Source organism: Pteropus medius, unplaced genomic scaffold (assembly GCF_902729225.1).
Source record: "Pteropus medius unplaced genomic scaffold, Ma_sr-lr_union100, whole genome shotgun sequence".
Taxonomy (NCBI): Eukaryota; Metazoa; Chordata; class Mammalia; order Chiroptera; family Pteropodidae; genus Pteropus; species Pteropus medius.
The window spans coordinates 4,299,086-4,322,704 of record NW_024349803.1 but is presented as its reverse complement, the minus strand read 5'-3'; the positions used below and the strand labels follow the sequence as shown (position 1 = coordinate 4,322,704).

Below are 23,619 nucleotides of genomic sequence, written 5' to 3'. Positions count from 1 at the left end.
TAAACACGAAACAGACAACTTCCAGCACTGAATAACCCTCATTATTTTGCATTTTTGCTGCCCTTCAGGTTAGCGAAGCACTCTGCTCTCTTCCGACACATTCCAACCATTTAAAAATAAAAGAGTTGCCCAAATGTCCATTTCCAGATGAATGAACAAAATATGATCTATACATACAGTGGAATATCATTCAGCCTTAAAAGGGAATGAAATTCTAATATACACTATAAGATGGATACACCTTGAAGAGATGATGCTAGGTGAAATAAACCAGTCACAAAAAGACAAGTATTGCATAATTCCACTTATATGGGGTACACAGAGTAGTGAAATTCATGGAGATAGAAAGTAGAATGGTGGTTGCCAAGGGCTGAGGGAAAGGAAAAAATGAGAAGTTATTTAATGAGTACAAAGTTTCAGTTTACAAAAATAAAGTTCTGGAGATGGGTGGTGGTGACAGTTGCACAACCATATGAATGTACTTAATGCTACTGAATCATACACTTTAAAATGGTAAATCTTACATACGGTTTACCATGATTTTTAAAAAGAAAACAATTACGAGGGTTGGGGCTGGTGGTGATAAAATGACAGACCCAGGGCCCGTGTTAGACCAGTTAAGAACCCAAGAAGCAAAGTAGGCAAGACACACTCTGCCATTCAGGTTTTCCTGAGTCACACGGGCTGCACCCCCTTATCTGAATGTTCCTGCCACACACTGAAGACCAGATGGGCTGGCAGATCTGTCAAAGCTGCCTTAAAAACAAGCTCTAACTCAAGGACAAAAACTCTCAAATAAATCAAAGCCAGTTCTCTTTACCCACCTCAGCCCAGGATGAAAAGAAAAAAAAAGCCATCTTCTACCTCTTCTTGGAAGAATTTGGACTGGATTTCCAAAATCACAGGATTGAATCTGACTCATCAGGAGGAAAATGAGCTGACATCAGGAACAATACAGGTAATGCACATTTTCGATCAGCAGACAGAATTTCTACTGGTCTGACAATTACAAATCTTTGTAAACTCTATAGATAGCCAAGCTTTGGAGAAGTCTTTCCCTTTTAAGTCTCCATTATTCCACTGAGACTCTGGATGGATGGACATGGGCATTCTAGACATATTGTAAAAACACCAGTATGATCTCTTATTTTAAAAAAAGAGATAAACATTAAATATTAACAGAAAGTATGGGAACTTATTTCCTTTTTGCCTATTTTCTAAATTTTCTATTAACAAAATGTTTTTTAACGAGCTGAAACCTAAGCTCATGTAGGGATTCCATCGTTAAACATGTTATCTCTTTTAAGTCCTAAGGACGACCTCATGAGGCTGTTCCTGTGACCATCACAGCTTCATAGACGAGGATGCCGAGGCTCTGGAAATGCAGTGCCTCATGACACGCACTGGAAGGAGATGCCTTGAAGGCCATCTCTCAGAGACCCTGCCTACTCTACACAGTCAGAGGGGGTTGTAAATATAGAAAGGAAGGGGGTAGAGTAAAACCAAAGGAAAAAAAACAGGAAACCCCACTTGGCAGCAGCTGGAGGTGGGCCCCACCCCTTCACCAACAGGAAGGTCAGAGGATGCTGGTGCACAGACAGACTCAGCCACCTGGCCCAAGCCCAGACAGCTCCCATCCGCAGAGATGAAATGTGACATCCGTGCCCAGCCTCAGCCTTTGAGCATCTTTCCAGGTCCTCAGCTACAGACCAACCAAGTCCCTTGGGGTTGAAGGGTAGGGGTCACTCTGCATCTTCTCCACCCTTCATCTTTCTGCCCCACCTGCAAAAAGGCAGGAGTTTAAGGGGAGAGTTTACGGGCACAAAGCCAGGCAGGATTCCCTCAACATTCACCTTGGCCTCTGCCAGCTGACAGTGAGTCAGTCACCAGCCCCCAGGGTCCAGGTATTATCTGATTAGACCTGATGACTCAGTGGCTTGTCCACTGGCCAAGAGAAGGGTTGAGAGCAAGGAGCGATGCCACAATTCACTACTGCCTAGCAGTGGGGCCCACTCAACCCAGCTCTCTCCTACCTCTGTTCCCATCAAAGACTGGGGTATGGAAAAGAAAAGAATGATATTGAATCTACTCTGGATGTGTCACAACCAATTGAGGACCCGGCCACCAAATTAGATTTGAGTGAAGCCAACCCAGATGAAGCCGAATTTGACAATCATATTCCTACCCCTCTGCTTACCTAGGTGGGGGCAGGAAAGAGTGGCGAGTAAAGGGGCAATGGAGAGGAAAAGCTCGAAATACCAGGAGAGAGGGGCGGGAAATGGGTGGGGTGGTCTGTGGCCAGACCACACCGTTCACTCATTGGTTCATTTTTCGTTTGCTCGGTGTTTGAACGCCTTCTGTATGCTGGCATTGCGAATATGGCAATGAAGCAAACAGATCAAATTCCCTGTCCCTGTGGCGCTTCGTTACTGTAAACAAATACATGATAACAAGTCAGAGGTGAGGAGCGCTATGGAGAAAAAGCCAATCAAGGAATGAGGGCTGGGGGTGCTGGAGATGGCTGATTGACAGTTATCACTTAAACGTTAGCCCAGGAAGCCATCGTTGACAAAGCGACTGTTCAGCAGAAACCTGAAGGAGATGAGGGAGTGGACCATGCAAATTCCAGGGTAGAGATGACAACAAACAGAGGCAACAGCAGGTTCAAAGACGTAGAGGTGGGAGCACATTTGACATCAGCACAGACAAAGGAGGACGCCACCCATCATCAGGGGCTGGTGACCTGATGGGCCAGCGTTCAGAGGACCCTGAACGTGTAGGTCCATTTAGCCAGCCCTGCCCCAAAACCCCGGGTTTTCCCCGGGGTAGGGAAGCCACTGCCCAGTCCCCGAGGAGCTGCTTTAACAGACCTCTTAAACCGTGTCAAGGCACAAGCACACAGATGTTTTTAATAGACATTTGCGAGCTCGAAAGAATCAGAGGATAAGAAGTTCAAGTGTTGAAGACTTTTAGGAATGAAGATTTCATGACCTCCTAGGTATCGATTCAATGTTCAACTTATAAGAAACCTCTCCCCAAACCTAACCTGAATCCTTCCTACTGTAACTTTAGATCAAGAACAGTACTGCCCTGGATTACAGTGAGTGGGACACAGCCCACCTTGGAGGGCGCCTGAAAGACTGATGGGACACAGGCACTTTGGAGGGAGGATGCTCAGGGTTCTGGAGCTTCTGGCATGTAGTAGGCACCGACGGGTAAGTGTCAGGGTTCTCTTCCTTCCCCATTCACAGAGCCTGGCTAGCAGAGTCTGAGAGGTGACACAGGAACACCCTGCATTACAGCAGTGGCCATCCAAGGAAGACACACTCTGAAATCAGAACCCATTTCCACGTGGCCCCAGCTATCACCTGACCACAGCTCCCTTCTGCCTCCCATGTTCTGGTCTTGGTCTCTCAGTTGCCTGTTTGGACTCTCAGAACAAAGAACTGATGTTTCAAGAGAAGCAAATAGCTAATTATTCCCAAACCAGGGAGGAGAACGCGAGGGAGGAAGTATTCCTCCCACTGACTGACAGGCAATCTTCAGGAAAGGGCAGAGAATGAGCCTGGCCTCTGGACACACCCTTCCCTCATCTGCAGGAGCTGGCCCAGCTGCCTGGGAAGTGGACCTGGGCGCCAATTCCAGCAGAAAAGCGGTGCCCACTCACGGGGCCATCCAAATGCCAACATCTACACTCTATTAATAGTATCAAGAGCTAGAACAAAGGCAGGCTGTGGGGGGAGGAAAAATAAGAGGCTGACTTCAAACGCAGCTGTTTACAAAGCCCTGGCCATCCCCCATCACACAGGACTCGCGCCTCTAACCTTCGGGGGGAGACACAGGAGTGAGAAGGTGCAGCTGAGCACGGGTGGGGTGGTGGGCAGAGGCAGGAGAGGCCTGCGGGACCATCTTACCTGCCGCGCCACCCTCCGCGCCTCCCAGTAGGGCTTCGAGTCTTCCACGGCTTTGCCGATTTTCTTCACCAGTTCGTCCAGTTTCACCGTTGCTTCAACCAGAACAGAGCGGAACTTCTGACGAGCATCCTGCCAGGATACCGAGAAAACACAATTCAGACTTAAGAAGGAATCTGCAAAATGCTGCCTGACCCTACCAGAAACACCAAGGATGGATTTCACACAACCTACGAGCCCCTAAATGAATACCTTCACAAAACAGGGTCCACTGCAGCACCACCCAAAAGAAGTCTCTGTGATGCTGGAAATGTTCTGGCATCTGTACTGTCTGGTACGGTAGCCACTAGCCACGTGTGGCTATTGAGCACTTGAAATTGGCTAGTGAGACTAAGAAAATGAGTTTTATTTCATTTTAATTAAATATATTTAAATTTAAAAAATAAATGTGGCTAGTGACTCTTATATTGGATAGCACAGGCCAGATTAAAAAGCTCTGCCCAAGTCCTCAAGGGAAGATGTCCAGTTGGGCTACTCTGCAGCTTTAGTCCATAATGATGGCACCCTTTCCAAGCCCCCAACGAAGTCCTCAATCATATGACCACATGACCAACATTAAACACCAAGTACAAATTTCCCACACACCAGACCCTTCCTGGGCCTCAGGCTTGGTCCCTGCCTTCAAGGCACTTCTGGTGGGCGAGTCAGGCATTTATAGCCTGTTCCAGAGAAGTCTGTGCCAGGGCAGTGCTGGTACAGGTGCCATAGAACCCAGCAGTGGAGAACCCAGCAATAGGCCAGATAAGATGGGAGTCCACTGGGAGACTCATGGAAAACTTCTGGAGGAACATCTACACAGACGTCTGCAGGTGCTTGGGGGAGGGAGAGAAAATACCGAATGAGTCCCAAACAGGCAGCAGAGCCATCAGCCAGAGGGGAGAGGGAGTGGCATGGTGTTTTCAAGAAAGGGAAGGAAGCTGAAAGTCTGGAATGTGGAGAATGGCAAGAGATAAGGGTGGCCACCCATCCTGGAGACAGCCACTATCAATTTGGGCTCGACAGATCAGAGTTAGGAGGGAGGAAGAACAGGCAGGTGGGCCGTGCCAGGCTCCAGCACATTGCGGAAGCCAAGAAACCAGACCCATGGACATCACAAGGAGGGAGAAAAATTTTTAAAAAGAAATTTAGTCCTGTGTCTAGGACGTATTGGAGGGTCAGGTCAGCATCTCACAGACCCCACATCCCCTCTAACTCTTTTTCCCTTTGGGGTTTACCTGACACAGCCACGCCTTGCACCACGACGCGCACATGCACGTGTTTCAGAAAGGGGAAATGGACACCAAGAGGAGAATGAACAGCACATGATCACCAGCCATGGGCCTTTCCCAAGACCACAATGCTGGTGAAACACGTGTGTTCCACTGGCTGCAAAGGGCCTGCCTCCCAAGTAACTATCTAAAAACTAATTATAACCATCGAATTGCAGGGGCCTGTTGGGCCAATGGGATGGCTCATGGGGGTGAAGGAGGCCCTGATCATTTCTAATTTCATTCCCCTCTGTTATACCAGACACTTCTGACAGTGGCCTTGGTCCCTTACCCCAATCCTACATCACCATCATCACCATTATCATATCATCATAACATCATAACCTCATCATCATCATCATATCATCATGATCATGATCATCATCATCATCATCATCATCACCATCATTATCATCATCATCATCTTCTTAATTTTCTCTGCCTTCTCTCCCATGTAGCCAGGCCTGCAGTCACCCACTACACCTTCTGAAGACAGGGAACAAGGCTTGTCCTCCAGAGAACGTGCTGCAGCTGCATTAGGGCCGCCAGGGACCAGCAAAGCCTCCAAGCTTCTGTTGGGCTTGATGTCCCGTATGGGGGAGATAGCATGTTGTCTAAAGTCTGGAATTTTTATCAGAGATGGATCCAATCCTGACTAAACCTCTTTTTGTGAGGCCCTAAACAGGTAATGTCTTTATTAACCATTTTTATTCCCTACAAAACAGTTACTTTCCATGTCATAGGGAAGGCTGTTAGAAGGAATAAGGGAGAATGCAAATATAAAACATCTAATGTTCTTGGGCACAAGTAGGTGCCCCATATGTATACAATTTTTCCCCAGCATGAAGAGAGACCTGTGATCATATTTAAAAACACAGAGTAGGGTCTCTCCAGGGCAAGGGTAGTTGGCATGAATACATAGCAACCTGTTACACTGTGTAAGCACCAGAGGCCTCCCACCACATCCAGACCACAAGTTAGAAAACTGAGGGGCAGATCAGTCGGCATGTAACCCAGGGAAGATCACATCATCAACCAGTATCCTGTGAACCAACAGGCTTAGTGCCTTTGGCTTATATGTTATGTATCAAATGTCAGGAAAAAATCCGTAATTTTTTTTTTGATGGGCATTCTCAAATTTCTTATTACGAAAACAAATCAGATGATCTGGCAACCACTGGCTAGTAGAGTGAAGATGCCCCCTGAGATAGAAACTGACCTTTCCGGTCACCCACCACCCTGTGCCCGGATCACACCAGGCCTGCTCCACTCATTTAGGTTCCCTGCCAGCCTCTAGGGACTTCTGATTTGCTAAGAGCTGTTCTGGGTACTAATGAATATAACACGCCTGCTCTGCCTTTCTCAGACAGAGGGATGCAGAGGACAGGCAGACAGTTTACTAAGTGTCACACACTATCGTAAATGCTTAATTCCATCAATTTCTGCTAACAATCTTATCGGGTAGGTGCTATTGTTGTTATTCACATTTTACAAAAAGGGAAACTGAGGCACATAGAGAATAAGTAACTTGCCCAAAATCACAGAACCGGGAAACGGCAGAGCCAAGATTTAAACTTAAGCAGTAAATAAGTACAATGGAGTGTGATGAGTACTGAGACCTCGGTATCCACACTATTACCCACAAAAGACACACAGCTGGGAAGGCCACCCAAAGAAAGAGTCATCTAAGTCAGACCTTGAAGAAAGGGGGATTTCACCAGTCAGAGAAGGAAGGATATTAGAGACTGAGGGACTAGCATGGGCAAAGAATGGCAGGTAGGAGGTTTGGAGGGGGTTGGAGCCAGGAAAGGCATATGTGCCACGTTAAGGCATTTGAATTTTATCCCATGCACAATGGGGAGCATAGTGGATTTTTTCAAGCAAGTCTCAATGTAATTTCATGTACCCTTTGTCGGAAATGACAGAAGAATACTTTCTACCACAAAAAAGTAAAAGCAAGCATAATTTACTGGATGGCTGCATTGTCACCTACACAGCTGTGATCATGTAAACACTGAATACTGACTACAATATAATTATGTTGGGAGGAAAGAGAATGGGAAAAATAGGTAGAGACAGAGGAAGGAAAAACACTAAAACCATTTCTTCCATAGTGGGATGTTGACAAATGACTAAAACTGAAAAATCAAGAAGGAGCCACATTTAGCCCACTATTTAGAGTCATAAAAGTAAAGTAAATGCCTAAATAACCAGCTAAAATATGTTAAACTGATCAATTAAACTGCCTCTAAGGGAGAAAAAAATGGGGGCGGGGTAGGAGGATGAAATAGCAGTGGTAGGTTGTGTTTGCCTTTTGTTTTTTTTTTAATTATGGCAAAATACCACAGTGATTTTTAAGCAGAGGCATGACCTGATCAGATCTGGGTTTCACCAAAGAGTGAACTGGGTGGTTCCAGTGAGCAGATGCAGGGACCACCAGCCTGGTTAAGTGTGTTACCATCAAAGGGTATTGAACCCAAGAGACTTGATTTGAGATCAGCGTTTCCCTCCGTAAATGAGGCTGTGTTGCCAGGGATGATGAAGCATGACTGGCTGACGTCCAACCCCAACGAGCCTATTCATCTAAAGCACATTAAAAGCTAAACACAAAGCTAGCCTTCTTCCCGATAAGAATAAGTGAACCCAGTTCTCTTACCATTCAACAAGAGGATCATAGCTGCTTGAATGACAATCTTCCACAAATATTGGGGAGTGGGAGCCCGCAAACCAAATTCTTTCCTGCCTGTCCAACTATAACAGCCCTGATTTTCTTGGGCCTCACCCTGGTCCCAAAAGTGGTCACGCAACCCTGGCCTGGCCAATCAGATATGGATACTCCTAGCCTCGGTGACTGTTGAGGGAGGACATCAGGACCAATGACCCATCAGGACCAATAAGACTTCAATCTGGGACTTCCCTGAAACTGTTAGAAAGAGGAACTTTTTCCCACAGAGATGGCTGAGTGGATAGAATAAAAGCCTGGAGCAGATGGCAGCCACCTAGGAATCATGAAGGAAGAGCCTGACAGAGAAAGGAAGCGAAGGAAGGATAGGGGAAGGGAGGAAAGAAGACATTTTGAACTTCTAGACCTAACAATGCTTTATAGTCTAACCCCATATTCCACCTTCTTCTGAGCCAAACTAGCACACACACTCCCAACTGTCACCATTGCTTTATGTTATGTTAGTTAGAATTGGATTTTTGTCACTTGCAATTGAATTAAGCCTTTAAAAAAGACTGAAGTATATGCCTCAAGGTAGTCATATTAATAGAGACAGGGAGGGGAGGGTCAAGCTACAGTCCATACCGTGGCAAAGCACTGTAATTAAATACGGTTAACTGCTGGAGGGCTTCTGACCCTGACAATAAAGCCAAATTTATAAGGAGCAGGGTCTAGGGAACTTAATTCAATCTTCCCTTTAAATCCACCTTAAAGCCAGCTTGCTTCAACTGATTTTGGGCTTTTTGCCTATTTCCTAGTTTGAGAAAAGACTCCACCATGGTCCTCTGTCTCCTACAATTATAGGCAAACCTGTTTCCCAAGATCAGAATGGCAGATGCTTCCAGGAAAGTCCAGGGAGGAGAGAAAGCTGTTTTCTCCATGACAAATGATCCATGAAAGGAAGCAGTCACAAGTACAAACTCACCTTGGAAGAACGAGCAGACCTTTCACCAGTCAAGAAAAATGAGGCATTTACCCTTCAGGGCTGTTTGCCAGCTAATTTTTTTTAGATCGGCTCTTGAAAGAGTTCTAAAAAGGGTTCCTTCTGCTTAGATGAGGCCTCAGACCTTCCAATCTGAAAACTGTGTCACATCCATTAAGTGACTCAGACTGAGGGCAATTTATTCAAGCAAAGAACTGCTGAGGGTGGCACAGCCTCCCTTGTCTGAATGTGTCAGTGTGTCAAAAATACAGCCCTGTATCAGATGAGAACTCCAGATAAACCAAACCAGCCAGCACCTGTGTGCCTTGGAAACAGGGTGCCAAGTGTCATCACACTGGGGACAGGGGCTCTATTTTCTGGCCAATTCATTTGCCTAAGCTTCAATTATCTGACCTGTAAGCTGAGAATGACAGCCTTTCCCCTTCACAGCGGTGTCCCCAGAATCAAGTGAGATTAAGATAGGAGGATGTCAGTCTTTAAAAATAACTGTCCTACAAATTAAAGATGACACCACACTTCAAAAGATCCTTAGTAATGTCATTTATAAATACACCAGTTTTCAGTTTGTAGAGAGGTATTTCACAGGCATTGCCTATACCTCACAACAACCTGTCAGGCAGGCTCAGCAAGAATGAGCCTCCCAGTCTACAGATAAGAGAACTGGAACCCTGGGGGTGAAGTGCTGTTTCGCCTGAAGTCACAGGCAAGATGTCAGACTTCAGACAAAAGCGCAGACCTTTAGTTTTTGAGTCCTTTAATCGAATGTGCATTTCACTTCACTAGCAGTTCTCAAAATGTGAGCTGGAGGACCATGGAGTGGGGGTCAGGGGTAAATGGAGGTCCCCGAGACCTTTTCTAGAAGTCTGCAAGGCCAAAACTATGTTCATAATCAAGTTACACTTATTTACCTTTTTCGTCTTCTTTCTCTAATGAGTGTTCAATGAGTTTTCCATAGGCTCCTTGATATGTGACATCGTAAGAGACGGAACACAGAGCAGACATGAGAATCTAGCTCTTCTATTAAGTCAGACATGAAAGGGACTTGTAAAAAACATAAAACTATTACTTTCTTGTCACATTTTTTCGTTTGAGAACATATTAATAAAACATATAATTTATGTTGACATGTAATAGGTTTACTATTGTTTCTAATGAATACGACTTCTAAAAACTTAATTTTAATGTCTAACATGGCAACTATTATAGGTATTACCCACAAAAGCAAAAGGTCTCTGAGGTACTCAATGATTACAAGAGTGTAGCGGGGCCCTGAGGCTAAGAAGCATCAGATCAGGCCCGCTGTGTGGCACCAAGCCAGACCATGCCCCTTGGGCCTGCTCTACAAAGACCTTTCTCATAGGAGAAACACCTGTGTATTCTCAATAACAAAGAAGGGTTACTTACTCTTTCTCAGGTCTTTTTTTAATCCTGCCTGTCACTGAGAAAGCCTCCCTTGGGTGCTACTTTGTCTTCACAATACCTTCTGCACTTCTTTGTATTGGCTCTGCGTATCTCTTTTCTAAGAAGGGAGTGGGCTAGTCTGGGTTCAGAGCCTTCCAGAGAGAAGGGAATCTGCTCCAATTTGATAAGCAAAATAATAAATAAATCCACTAGAAACAAAGAGCATTGCTTTGAAAGTCACCAAGCTGTGCCCTTATGAGATGGTCACTCTAGATCACACATATACATCTAATCCTTCAATAAAACTCAAAATGCATTTCCCTTTAATGGCTTTCCACTTAGAGTTGTGAATTCTCCTTTTCAAACTGAAGTAAAAACGTGATTCAATTTAAAGGAAAATATGGAATAAACAGTATATATGGAAAAGTAGGATAAGGCAAAAATTACGACAGCAGGAGAATAACTAGTTAGGATCGTAAAGCCCGTTAGCAGGAACATTCTCGAACTATGTAATAAAAGACACCACTGGAAACATTCTGACTTACTGATCAGTTAGTTATAAGACACCTGAAACGTTCTTAAGTTTACTACAAATCATGTTTTCTGTTCGTCCATTCAACCTATCCTTTAAGAGCACTTGAGGCGGCTACTAAAACACACTAAAAAAACACTTTAAATAGTAGTTGGGTGAAAAGGGAGTTAAGTGCTCTCAATGCTGTCTGAGGAACTTTCTGCAATAATGGAAATGTCCTGTGTTGCCCAATACAAAGGCCACTGGCACCAAGTGGCTGCATGAAAACTTGAAATGTGGCTAATGTATTTTTTATTAAATTTTAATTTTTTATTTCACTCTGCTTCTCCACTTTGCAATGCTCCCCGGGCCCTCCAGCTGCCTTCTCTCCTTGCCTCTGCCCAGTTTTTCCTCCCTCAGCCCCAGCTCCCACAGACAGTGGCTTTCCCAGCCCTGTGAGATGAGAAGCCAGGACAATCTGATTTCACCTACAGGAATTTTGCAGCAGAGGCAGAATCAGGAAAAAAATGTACCAAGGTACAGTCGGGGCCAAGGGAGTCAAACCAGAAAGGCAAAGTACCGGGAGGAAGAAGAGGTGGCAAAGGGGCGAGGACAGAAAACCACAAGGGAGCTGGAGCCAGCCCTGTCAAGGGCCACCACACTCCCAATCACCGCCTGGGCCTAATTCCACATCGGCGACTTTCATCCAACCAGAAGACCCTGGTTTAAACAGCTCCAAAGGGGTGGAAACAGTCACAGAAAAGAAAAAATAGAAAAGACCAGAGCCATCAAGTGGGGAGAAGTCAGAATCATTGCTGGAGACCAGGTGCCTAAGTCCCCTTCCTTGGACCGGAACTGAGGAAGCCAGAAGAGGGAGAGACACAAATGAGAGAGAGAGAGAGAGAGAGAGAGAAAGAAAGAAAGAAAGAAAGAGAGTAAATTAATGTGTGTGTGTAATGTGTGTAATGTGTGTGTGTGAAAGAAGAAAGAATTAATGTATGGAGGAGTATGAGGGGAATGTCTGTCATAGATATGTGAGTGATGTGAAAGTGTGTGTGTGTGTGTGTGTAAGTGTAGCTGAAGTGTGTGTGTGTGTGTGTGTGTGTGTGAGAGAGAGAGAGATTGAGAGAGAGAGAGAAGCAAGAGAGAGAACACCAGGAAGCAGCAGAGGAAGGGTAGTAAGAGGTAATCTGGTTCCTGACTCTAATCCTGCAATCACATGCCCATATAATTTATCAATAAAATCGAGGCACTTTCGAGAGTGAGGAAAAGCACTATTAATAATTATGCTGGGACGACAGGCTTAAACCAAGACTGTCAGGACAAACCGGGATGTGTGGTCACCTATGCTTAAGGCCCTGTGATGCTTCCCTCCCTTGGGTTCCAAGAAAGACTCCTTTAACCTTTCAGAAAAATCCCTTTTATTTAAACTGTTTGAATGGTTGTGGGACAAAGTGTAGGGAGTTCTAATCCCAGCTTGGGCACTGCCCAGCTACAGACCCAGGGGCAGGGCCTATGCAGCTCGAGGCCCTTGGTGAGCACACCGTCCATTCTGGTTCTGACCCACCAAGAGGTCCCTTCCACCAAGAGGGAAAAAAAGGAAAGTAAGGAAAGGTGGGGGTCGACAGTGTTTCCTGCTGTACATTTCCCTCTTGAGTTTAACAAGGTCTTGGAGCTTTTTTTAAGCCTAAGTGGAACTGTGTCCCTCCTACCCAGAGGGCTCTGGTTTGGAACTCTGATTTCAATATAGGATGTTTCCAAAGAAGCATGTGGGCACCCAGTCCCGTCTCCCAGAACATCACAGCCCGCCACAGCTGTCCCGCCAGAATGGACCACACAGCTTCCTTTGAAGCGATGGCCAATGTCAAGATTGCATAGCCAAGGAGAAGCATTCCATTTGGAGGCTTGGTTAAGACAGCTGTCAGATCTGGGAGTGGGGAAAAAAAAACTTTTTTTTTTTTTTTAATGTTTAACTTAAAATCATTTCAGGCTTAGAAAAAATGAGGGTAAGATGCAGACATGATGCCCTGAAATACTTCAGCGTGTATTTTCTAAAAATGAGGACATTCTCCTACGTCACCAGAGGACAAGAATCAAGATCAGAAAATTAACATTGATGCGAGGCTGTCAATCTGGCCTGTGACTTTATAAAAATTTCATCAACTCTCCCTCTAATGTCTTTTATAATAAAGGGAAAAAATTTTTTCTGGTCCAGGATCCAACCTACGATTCACACCTTGCATTTTTTAGTTGTCATCTCTCTCTAGTCTCCTTTAACCTGGAACAGTTCTTCAGTCTTTGTCTTTCATGGCCTTGATATTTTTTAAAGATGAGCCAGTTATTTTCTAGAATGTCTGTCAATTTGGAAGACTAGTTTTCAACTCATCTTTTTTGCTGATGTTACATAGAATGAGTCACCAGAATAGAAGTTAACCAATTCCAAAATAGATATATTTAAATAGACAAAGGTCCAAAGCACCACAAAGGAAAAAACTCATAAACCTTTAAACCTCGGGTATAAGAGTCAGTCCTAAGAGGTCCTGGAGGAGGGACTAAAGTTATATAACCTTCCACGCACATACACACACACACACATACGAGCTAGAAAAACTGAGAGGATCGAATGCTTTTTCATTCATAGCCAAAAGTTTTTAAACCCACAGGATTCTTTGTGTGAGAGGAGGCAGAATTGCTGAAACCAGGACTTTTTACTGAGTTCAACCACAAGTGAACTATTTCCATGTTTACACCAAGAAGTATAACATACTTAAATTCACAAACCACTTTCTTCCAAAAATTCTTAAATGTTAGATTTTAGACGATTGCACAATTGATACGCACATTTATCAGTGGTAGTGTTTCAACCACCACCCACGTGGTTATGCAACACAAGGTCCATTTTATAATTAATATGAGTTTTACAATCAAGGCAATATGGTGAGTCCATGGCCCAGTCTTGGAAAGCTCTAGAGACCTTTAGTGCAGCCTGCTGGAAGCATGCATCCACCCACCACGGCATTCCAGGCAAGCTGGCCGTCTGGCTTCTGCTGGCTTTTGGATAACCTTCCTTCTGATGGCAGCTGATCAGAATGGAAATAAAGGAGGGCACAGGATGCAAAAGAACCAAAGTCGAAATCCACTGCTATAACTTTAGAGACAAGGAAGAAACAGCTAAAAATGTTAAAAGTGGTTGCTTCCAGGAGTAGAACTGGGGGTGGGAAGGAATGAGGCAGAAGACTTTTCATTTTCCATTAAAACTTCTCCGGGGCTCTAAAAAACAAACCAAAACTACATGCGAATATTGCTTCACTAAAAATAAAATTTTAAGTAATTGCAACTTAGGTTAACCAAAGAACTGTTGTATTGCTCATAGCATCGCATCTAGACTGAGGGTGATTCATATAATTCATTCAGCACATGGTTATATTAAAATCAAAATATCAGCCATACAATTTCAGGCCTGCAAAAGACTCTGCTCTCATTTAGCTCAGATGCTTCCATTTCACAGAGGATGTAACTGAAGCCTCAGGAGGTGAAGTTCTTCTCCCACAGGTGTCAGGGCAAAGACTGAAAACCTGATCCCTTATGTCCTAGACCGGTCGGTATTTTTTTCTTCCCACCAACCTCGGCAGGGACCTCAGAATGTGCATCCTCCACATGTACAAACACACATCCCAAAAGTACCTAAGGGCACGGGCCCCAGCCTCAGACTCCTGGATTTAAATCTTGGCTCTCCACCCACTGGCCCTGTGAGGACGTTGTCTCATCAACATCCTCAAGAGCTGTTGTGAAAACAGAATAAACTATATAAAGCACTCAGCACAATGCTTAGCATATATAAGCTTTCAATAAGTAGTGGTGATTTTTAAGTACATGTTATTATTCAATAAATGGCAAATGATAGAAAGGAAAGAACCAGCACTTGTTGAACGTTATACGCTAGATACCGTGCCAGGCACTTTACAGACATCACCTTCTTTAATCCTTAACACTGCAAGATAGGTATTGCCCTCCCCATTTTAGAGAGAAGAAAATTAAAACCCCAAAAAAGCTAAAAATGCAAGACTGCACAGCTTTTTAAGAGGCAGAGGGAGAATTCAAATCCAGCTTCCCTGAACTCCGGAGCCCATACTTTCCATCATCACATGCTCTGTAGTTTAAGCCTCTATCAGCTCCAAAACAAGTCTTCCCACACCTTTTTGACACCCACGTTTCATAGCATTAAAGTGTGGTTTGCTTTAACAAGTTCCAGTTTGGGGAGCAGATACAATTTCTAGCAAATGCATGCAATACTAAGATTCTATTTCCCCACTGGAGATGCCAACAAAACCAGTGACAAGGAGAGAAAGCCGCATGTCAAGAACTGCCCAAAGAGCTTCAGAACCTTTCCCCTGACTTTATAATGTGTCTGCTACTACTGTACTTTTAGTTTGAGGCTCCACTGATATTTTCTAATAGGCACTAAAGCCATGGCATCGTTTTCTCACAAAATTTTTAAGAAGTGGGCAAAGCGGCAAAGAACTGCCTACAATAAGACCCACAACTCTGCAAAGAAACCACACAAAAACAAAAACAGAAAAACCTGCTCTCTCTTGCTTTTATTGTTGCTGGCTTGTTTAAGGGTCACTGGGAGTACTAATCAAAGTCCATGCTTTGCTAACTGGTTAACCATTAAAGCAATTCGAGAAGACACTAAAATGCAGCTGTTTATGAAGTGAATGAAAATGGATGTCCTGCAGGCCTCAGAACAGTTTGCTATCTCTACACCACCACCATGAGTGTGGCAGTTTTCAAATGTGGCTCAAAAATCTTTGTCACTGCTCCCAAGAAGAGATGGACCCTACTTCCTCTCCTCTTAAATTTGGGTGGGCTCCGGATGTTTGGACCAATGGAATACGACAGAAGTGCTACAGTGCGACTTCCAAGGCTCAGGCAGAAAAGGTCAGGATGCTTCCACCTGGTCATCTTGGGATATTCACAGCTGGGGAGGCCAAACACCATAAGGAGGTCAGAGTGCCTGAGACCGCCATGCTGGAAAAGTCAGAGGTAAGCATTCTGGTTGCCAACCTCAGTCGAGCTCCCAGCCATGAACCAGTGTCCACTGCCAGACACAGGAGTGGGCCTCCTAGGATGTTCAGTCCACCTGAATCTTCAGATGACCACAGCCCCAGGTGCATAAGTGACCTCAAGCCAGAACTACCCCACTGAGCCCTCTCTAAATTCGTACCCCACAAATCATGGGCAAAATAAAGCAGTTGTTCTAAGTTATGAAGTTTGGAGGTAACTTGTTAGGTAGAAATAGAAATCAGAACGAGGAAGAACACCCCCCCCCATTCCATCTCTTCTTCCGATAAAGCTGAAAACTGGGGAAGGAAGAAAACATCAAATCTGCTGGCTTCAAATCTACCAGGATGAAGCTGAAGTGAATGAAAATGGATTCCTTTTGCAATGCTGGCAAGAGAAGAGTAGGGTGACCGAAGACAACCAAACCCCATCCATCACATTTTGGTTGGGTCTGATGCCAAACAATGAAAGAGTTTATACTAAGTGGGATCGGCTGTGGTTATAATAAGCAGCGGATGTTCCTCTCATTGTCTCCCTCCTCGCAGTTTCTTTCTGTCACAGCAAACATTAATATCTCTTAGATAATCCAGCAAAACACGGCAAAGGAAAAATCAGGCAGAAATAGAACAGAATTGTTTCCATCTTCCTTTAAGGAAATGAAAGAGGCAGATTCTCCAAGCTCTCTAAGAGCTGCTTTGCAAATGACCGATGAGATCCTTGGTGAAGATGCTTTGCATAAAAGTGAGTCTTTACTGTTGGAAACATCTATGTGGCCATAGGCAGATTAACCCTCGAAGAGGAGGGCCAGGGCAGAGATAACTGGGATGCCTGCCAAAGGATGGATGGAGTTCAATAGATGTTTAACTCAGCTAGCCAACACACACACACACACACACACACACACACACACACACACACACACACCTCACCACTACGTTAAAGGCCCCTACGATAAATGCTCAGAATGAAAAATAACCACTCAGTATTAAAAAGCTACAATCCACGGAGACCACAGCTCTCTGCTCCCTACAGAATTTGAAGATGCTATTAACCACGAGAACAGCAATGAATCCATCAACCCCTACAGCCCATCTCCTTCTGAGGAGGGGACACCTGAGGTCACCTCTGTCAGAGGGAAGGCATCTTGGATAAACCTGGGGGTACGGTCATGCCACTGTACAAAAGTTTGCTTTCCTACAACAGCAAGAGCCTACATTCCTATGATGGTTCCAGCTAGGAGCCACAAAACTTTATGTATTATCTCATTGGACTTTATAGTTTAAAAGGAAGACAGCAATTTTTTTAAGACAACAGAGTCCATTTTAACATTAGATATTAGATAGCTATTTCTATGTTCTAGCCAATAGTCCATACTATTATTTTGCTCATATGGCCATGGTGAATAACACTGTGCCGAGAGAGCCCACATGTGCCCACAAGTCTATCCGTTTAGAAATAATGCAAATACTCAAACTCGCATAGTAACTAAGTTTGAATATCTAAATATTCTTAATATTTAGAATGTTTTCCACTATTACAGCTTGGTGATTTTTTGTATTTCACAATTGAAGGTTTCTTGGCTGCAGACAATCCTAAAATGCCTTTAAGGCACTTTTCAACCCTCCCTGAATTACCACAATGAAAGCTTAACAATATAGCAATTCACTAAGCACACCCACCAACATCAGGGTTTACCTACAATTAAGGCAGGGACTACCAATCTGAAATTTTTTTCCCACCAGCCTTCATAGTTCCTAAAATTCCTTCCAAAGCAACTCCTCTGATTCATAAAGATATCTTTTAATAGTTCTTCATTCTCTCCACCCCTTCCCCCATTCCCTGCCTATGAAAGTGATAAAATATGGTCATTGTAAGTAATTCGGAAAACATTACTAAATGGAAAATAATCACCAGCATTCTTAGCATTTAGCAATAATCACTAGTAACATCTGAAGGTACTTTTTTTCTAGAGCCATGGTTCTCAAAATTTGTGGTAATGGATCCCCCTAGCCCCGACCCACTGTGAATCGACGCTTCCATAGAATATAATAAAAATAAACTAGAAAAGTGAAATGCCACTCGGATATCCTGGCAATGTCAAATTGTTAAAAAAAAAAATTTAAAAATTAAAAAATTCTAAAATCTTACTTTCAATTTCTATATTTACTTCACCATGGCTGGTACTAAGCAGTGCATAGTCTGTAGACAGCAGTACAAATCACTGTTCTTTTTCTCATATGCATATATTATTTTACATACAGTTTTATATATACTCTATACTTTCAAGTATACCTGATAGTTTTATTACCTAATTTTTCTTCCACTAAATAGATTGTGACCATTTGTCCATATTCACACATGCCATTCTTTGGTAATATAAACCCCTCTTAAAACACAAACATCTCCAAACAGAGCAGAATCTGAGACCTTCATGAGCTAAGAACTCCATAAGGGACTTTGGTGACAGGAAGGAGGACACAGGTCATGCTAAATGTCACAACTGTGCCCAGGGCTGGCCCTGCCTAACAGCGGCCTGGGGACAATTACAATTCCAGAGCCAGGCACTGGAGAAGAGAGACCTGCCCGCTTTTTCAGGACACTGTGTAGACAGTGACAAGAGCCATGAGTCCACAAGAGCTCTCGATTCTAACCACAAACTAATATCCATTCATTCTGGCATTCATCACATCCCTGTGTACAGGCACTGCATAAGATGCTGGGGACACAAAGAACGGCGCAGCCCAGTCCCTCTGTCCAGGGCTCATATCTAGTGGGGGAGCCAGATAAGTAAACAAATGACCTTAAAACAGCCTAAGTAACACACACAAGAGGGAAGTAAGGGTGCCAGAAAGTGCACGAAACAGGAAGTGCTGGTTAAGACCGCCTCCTGGGCCCCAGCCACAGAGATTTTGATTCAGCAGGTCTGGGTGTGGCCCGAGAAACTCTAATTCTAACAAGTTCCTCTGTCATGCTGAGGCTACCAGTGCAAGGACCAAACTTTGATGGCACTGCTCTAGAGCGTGGTTCACAACCAGGGGCAATTTTGCACCTCAGAGGATACTCGCAAGTCTGGAGACATGTGTGGTTGTCGCAACTGGGAGCGGAGGGGGCTGTTACTGGCATCTAGTAATTAGATGCTGCTAAAATCTACTATGATGCATAGGACAGCCCCCCACAAAACAAAGAATTATCGGGCCCACAATGTCAATAAAGCTAAAGTTGAGCAACTGCTCTAGAACAAGACACTTGAACTCTGTGTCTCAGTTTTATTATGGGCAAAATGGGGGTGATATCTATCTATCTATCTAATAAAGCTCTTCTGAGGACCGAGTGAGTTTATGCATTCGGAGTGCTTAGAACAGGGCCTGGCACTTAGTAAGTACTCATTATTATTAGCTGTCATTATTATCGAAGGGCAGTTAGGAGACAAAAACAGGCAGGAAAGACATTCTAGAACGGACACAAAACCTTTCCCGCTAGTACCCACCACACTGCCACCCTCACCTGCCCGGCTCCAACAGCAGCAGCGATAATATTTGACGGCTGCTTAGCACCATCATTGGGATGAGGAAAGTGAGGCCCGGAGACATTAAGTAAATTGCCCAAAGTCATACAGCCAAGAAGGGGCAACTTGCTGGTATCCGTCCACTCAAATATCTATTGAACACCTACCATGTGCCAGGTAAACCCCAGGAGAAGACACTCCTTTACAAAGCAGAGCTCGCTCAGGGAAACAAAGTGATTTCTACATCCTACAGACCAGCCACAGAGGCCTTTAAGGGCCCTGTTGCTCCAGGGACTACAAAGTTCACCACCCTTCCCTTCCCCCTCATAATCCTGGCCTGCACAAGCCCTCTCTCTGGTCCCTTGTCCAAAGAAAGGTCACAGCGGGGCCTGGGGGAGGAGAGCAGAGCCATCTCCAGCCCCCGTGGTGGGCCTGGCTCCAATGGCCAGCCTGTCAGAGCCTTTTCTGCATCTGGCACCCAGCAGGCCTAGGCACTCCCTGCCAGCCCGGCATGCAGATGACCTCTCTTTCATCCAGGCTGCGGGGCTATCTGAACACTCCCTCACACAGTACCTCCTCTTGTCCTCCAGGCCGCCCAGGGATGCGGGCAAGAATCACAACCCCCCGACTCATAGATGACAAGACTCCAGCTCCAAGGGGCCAAGTGCCGCTAAAAGTCAGCAGACCTCAGGTTCGAACCCAATGACACCAATGTCACCTAATGCCAAACCAGTCTTCCCTCCACCCATCCCATCCCCGTGGCTTTGGGGTTTGTTTTTCCCTGACCATAAAGTAATACAAATTCTATGCAAATAATTCAGAAAATATAGAAAAGTATAAAGACAGTAAGTATCACTCATCTCACCTCCCAGATATAGCAATTGGTATGTAATCTTTTCCAGGCATTTTTATATATACTTTTTTTTTTTTTTAAAGAACACCATACTACTTGCTCTTTTGAAATCTGTTTTGTCCCACTCAGATGTTTTTCTATGTCAGACCAAGCTGTGTCATCATTTTAAGGCCTAGATTCTATCAACCACTGCATGTGCACTAGATTCATTTATTTAACCAATCCCCTATTGATAATCATGTCAATTTATAACTTCCCAGCATTGTTAAACAATGCTGCCGTGAACATTATCAGACCTATATTCTTATCCAGTTATTCCCTTAGAATAAATGCTTACAAGTGCAACTGCTGGGTCAAAAGTTACTGTCCTTTGACATCCCATCAACAGTACGGGGCGACTGAAATAGAAAACCCAAAAAGTCCTACCATTCTGATGGCCAATCTTCAGGTCACAGCTGTAGGGACAGCAGCAGCAGCCCCAGTTCGGGTCACCCAGAGGCACACAATAAAGACCTCAGATGTGTTTGTCTTTACCACCAGCCAGTGGCCAAAGCACCCTAAACAAAATGTTCCCTTCTACCTCCCCCACACTGCTCAAGCTGCGGGTGACATCTGCACTGTCAGCTCTCTTCCTCTTCTACTTCCAGGCTATGCGAGATGTTAACTGACAGTCCCAAATGACTTGGGTCTCCAGGCCTCAGCTCTGATGCCCTCTATTCCACAAAGCACCTCCACCCTCAGCTTCCCGAAGGGCCTTGCGTGTCCCTCACACACTGTAACTAAATGCTCAAGTCCAGGCGTCATCAAGCTCCTTGAGGGCAGGGACTGTGTCTGAGGTTTAGTGAAGGGCCCCACACAGGACTCAGCCCACAAGAGGGGCTCAATGTTTGTGATATGAATGCCTTCAGGCCAATGTTTACTTGAATCAGATCTCACCTGGGTACAAAGAGGTCAGGGCCCCTTCCCAGCCAGACAAGGCAGCCTGACGCCTGGTCTGGAATTTGATGCCAGCTTCAAGGAACACTTATTCTTCACTTTCCCTTGTCCATTTATCACTTCAAACATTCTCTAGTACTTTCTTCAAAACATACCTGATGTTTTATAGGCCCTTCCCCCAGTGTGCATCCACTCACACCACACACACAGGTGCGTGCGCATCTTGAAGGACAAAGTGCTAAGATGTGACAACACTATCCTTTCAGAAAAGAACGTTTCCCCTCCCCTGACTTGTGCTAATAACCCATTAGAGAGCCCAAACTGCTTGCAATTCACCCCTACTGTCCCTCTCTCACCCCCCGTCTCCCCATTTCCAAGCTCAAAACTATTAAGAGAAAATGTTTGCTGGTTTCTGGAGTGGGGAAAGACAAATTCTGGGTGCAGGTCTTAGGCAAGTTTGGGGAACACAGATGTCCAGAATCAAATGTTTTTTCAAACCACCCTACAAGTCTGCCAAGAAACCATCCCACCCAAGCAGTGCGGGAAAGAGCATGAACATTTACAACAAACCGCTTTGCCTCCCTAGGGAAGGGTAGGCTGAAAAGGCAGCATTTAATTACTCAGAGCCAGAAAAGCTAGGTCTGGCTATGTCCTTCCTCCTTCTCCTCCTCTGTGACCATTTCAGTGCCCTAGAACAGCCTCCTTCAGAGCAAACAAGAGAAATAATGAAAACACTATACATCATGGTTAACAACAATTGGCATGAAATACTGCAAATCTGAGATTTAGAAATTCTCTGTGCTGCGTCTTGCTTTAACAAACAGTTGGAAAAAGATAGCTCTATATAACATGCATTGGAAAATTACATCAGCATACTTACTTGCATTGCCTCACCTGGCAGGGCCGTTACACACTGAATGACTCATTTCTCTCTCTCTGAATCTCTCCTTCTCCTCTATCCATCGCTCACCCCACCTCCAGCACACTGGTCTCCCCTTGCTGGTCCTTAGCCAGGCCAGGCCGAGCTCCCAGTTTAGCACTGGCTGCTCCCTCTGGCTGGAATGCTCTTCCCCCACGTGGCCCTGACGCTCACTCTCTCCAGACATCCTCCACCCATTACTCGTGACACTGTATCCCCCTCTCGCCCATGCCCCCCAATGCTCACACTGCCAAGGCCTCTTCCTGCCTTATTTTCCTCTTTAGCATATGTCACCATGTAACCTACTGAGTATTTTAATTGTTTACTGCATTTCCCTCTCTATATAATATACGCATCAGGAGGACAGGGAGTTCTGTCCGTTCTTTTCACTGCTCAATATACACTCAAAGAGGTGTCTATAGGAAAATATATTTACTTTCTTAATTTGAAACCAGGGCCCTCTCTGGTTAAAAGGTTACTCCCTTCAACAGCTTGAAGAGGCTGGCCCTCTTGATATAAATCAGAGTACAAAAGGGATACAGCACTATTCAAACAAGGTCAAAGGCAGAGCGAGGTACAGGAAAAGGCAGATACCCAGCTGACAACATGCAGGTGGCTGGTATCTTCGATAATCTCCGATTTAAACAGCCAAAACACAGGATGGGATGCTAAAGGCCAATCCAGGCCTGCACCTCAGCCTACAGCTGCCCAGAGACAACTGTACACATTCTATGAGCGAAGTAGCAGGCCCTACAAACCTGGTCACCAATTGGCTTTAATCAGAGTCAAAGTCAGGAGGGGTGCTGGGCACTCCAGACCATAATCAAAAAGCAAAGGGAAACAAAATGCGGGGAGCAAAAGACCCCCCTCTAGGGGCTCTGAAATTATTGAGTCAATCCTCATTGTTTGCAGATGCCACACTCACTAAATTTATTCACAATTCCAAAATCAATACTCATGGCTGTTCTACAGTCATTCGTGGACATGAATGAAGTGGCAAAAAAAATTTGAGTCACCCAACGTGTACATTCCAGGCCAAGGTCAAGCAAATTGACGCTCTGCCTTCTTGTTTCAGTTCTCATGCTGTAAACAAGTGTCCTTTACGCGGTCCATTTAGTGCCTCGGTTTTTGCACTTCTATGCTTTTTACTGGTGATTCTGATGTTTAAAATGGCCTCCAAGCCTAGTGCTCAAGTGCCGTCTAGCGTTCCTAAGCCCAAGAAAGCCGTGATGTCTTACGGAGAACACACATGTGTGTTAAATAGGCTTCGTGCAGGCCATGAGTCATTGTGCTGTTGCTCATGAATTCAACATTAATAATAAAAATACATTGAAAAAGGTGTCTTTAAACAGAAACACACATAAAACAAGGTTATGTATTGGTCGGCTGACAAAAATGCTGTGACCCAAGGCAGGCAGGAACCTAATACAGGGTTAGGGTCTTGCAGGCCTCTGGTCACATTTCCCCCCCACACACACTCCCCTCCCCCCCACCCCCGCCCTGGGAGTCATGGTTCAGTATTCACTAACTAAATGTTCACAGCAACT

At 44.7% G+C, this 23,619-nt stretch overlaps 1 protein-coding gene across 1 annotated transcript in view; it reads right to left on the bottom strand.

Moving 5' to 3' along the window:
- The window catches only part of SH3BP5 (SH3 domain binding protein 5), a 62,938-nt gene that overhangs the window by 34,648 nt on the left and 4,671 nt on the right, over positions 1 to 23,619 (bottom strand). The window contains exon 3 of the mRNA XM_039837099.1: positions 3,915 to 4,043. Within this exon, the coding sequence (XP_039693033.1) occupies positions 3,915 to 4,043 (129 nt within the window). The remainder of the gene's footprint in view (positions 1 to 3,914; positions 4,044 to 23,619) is intronic.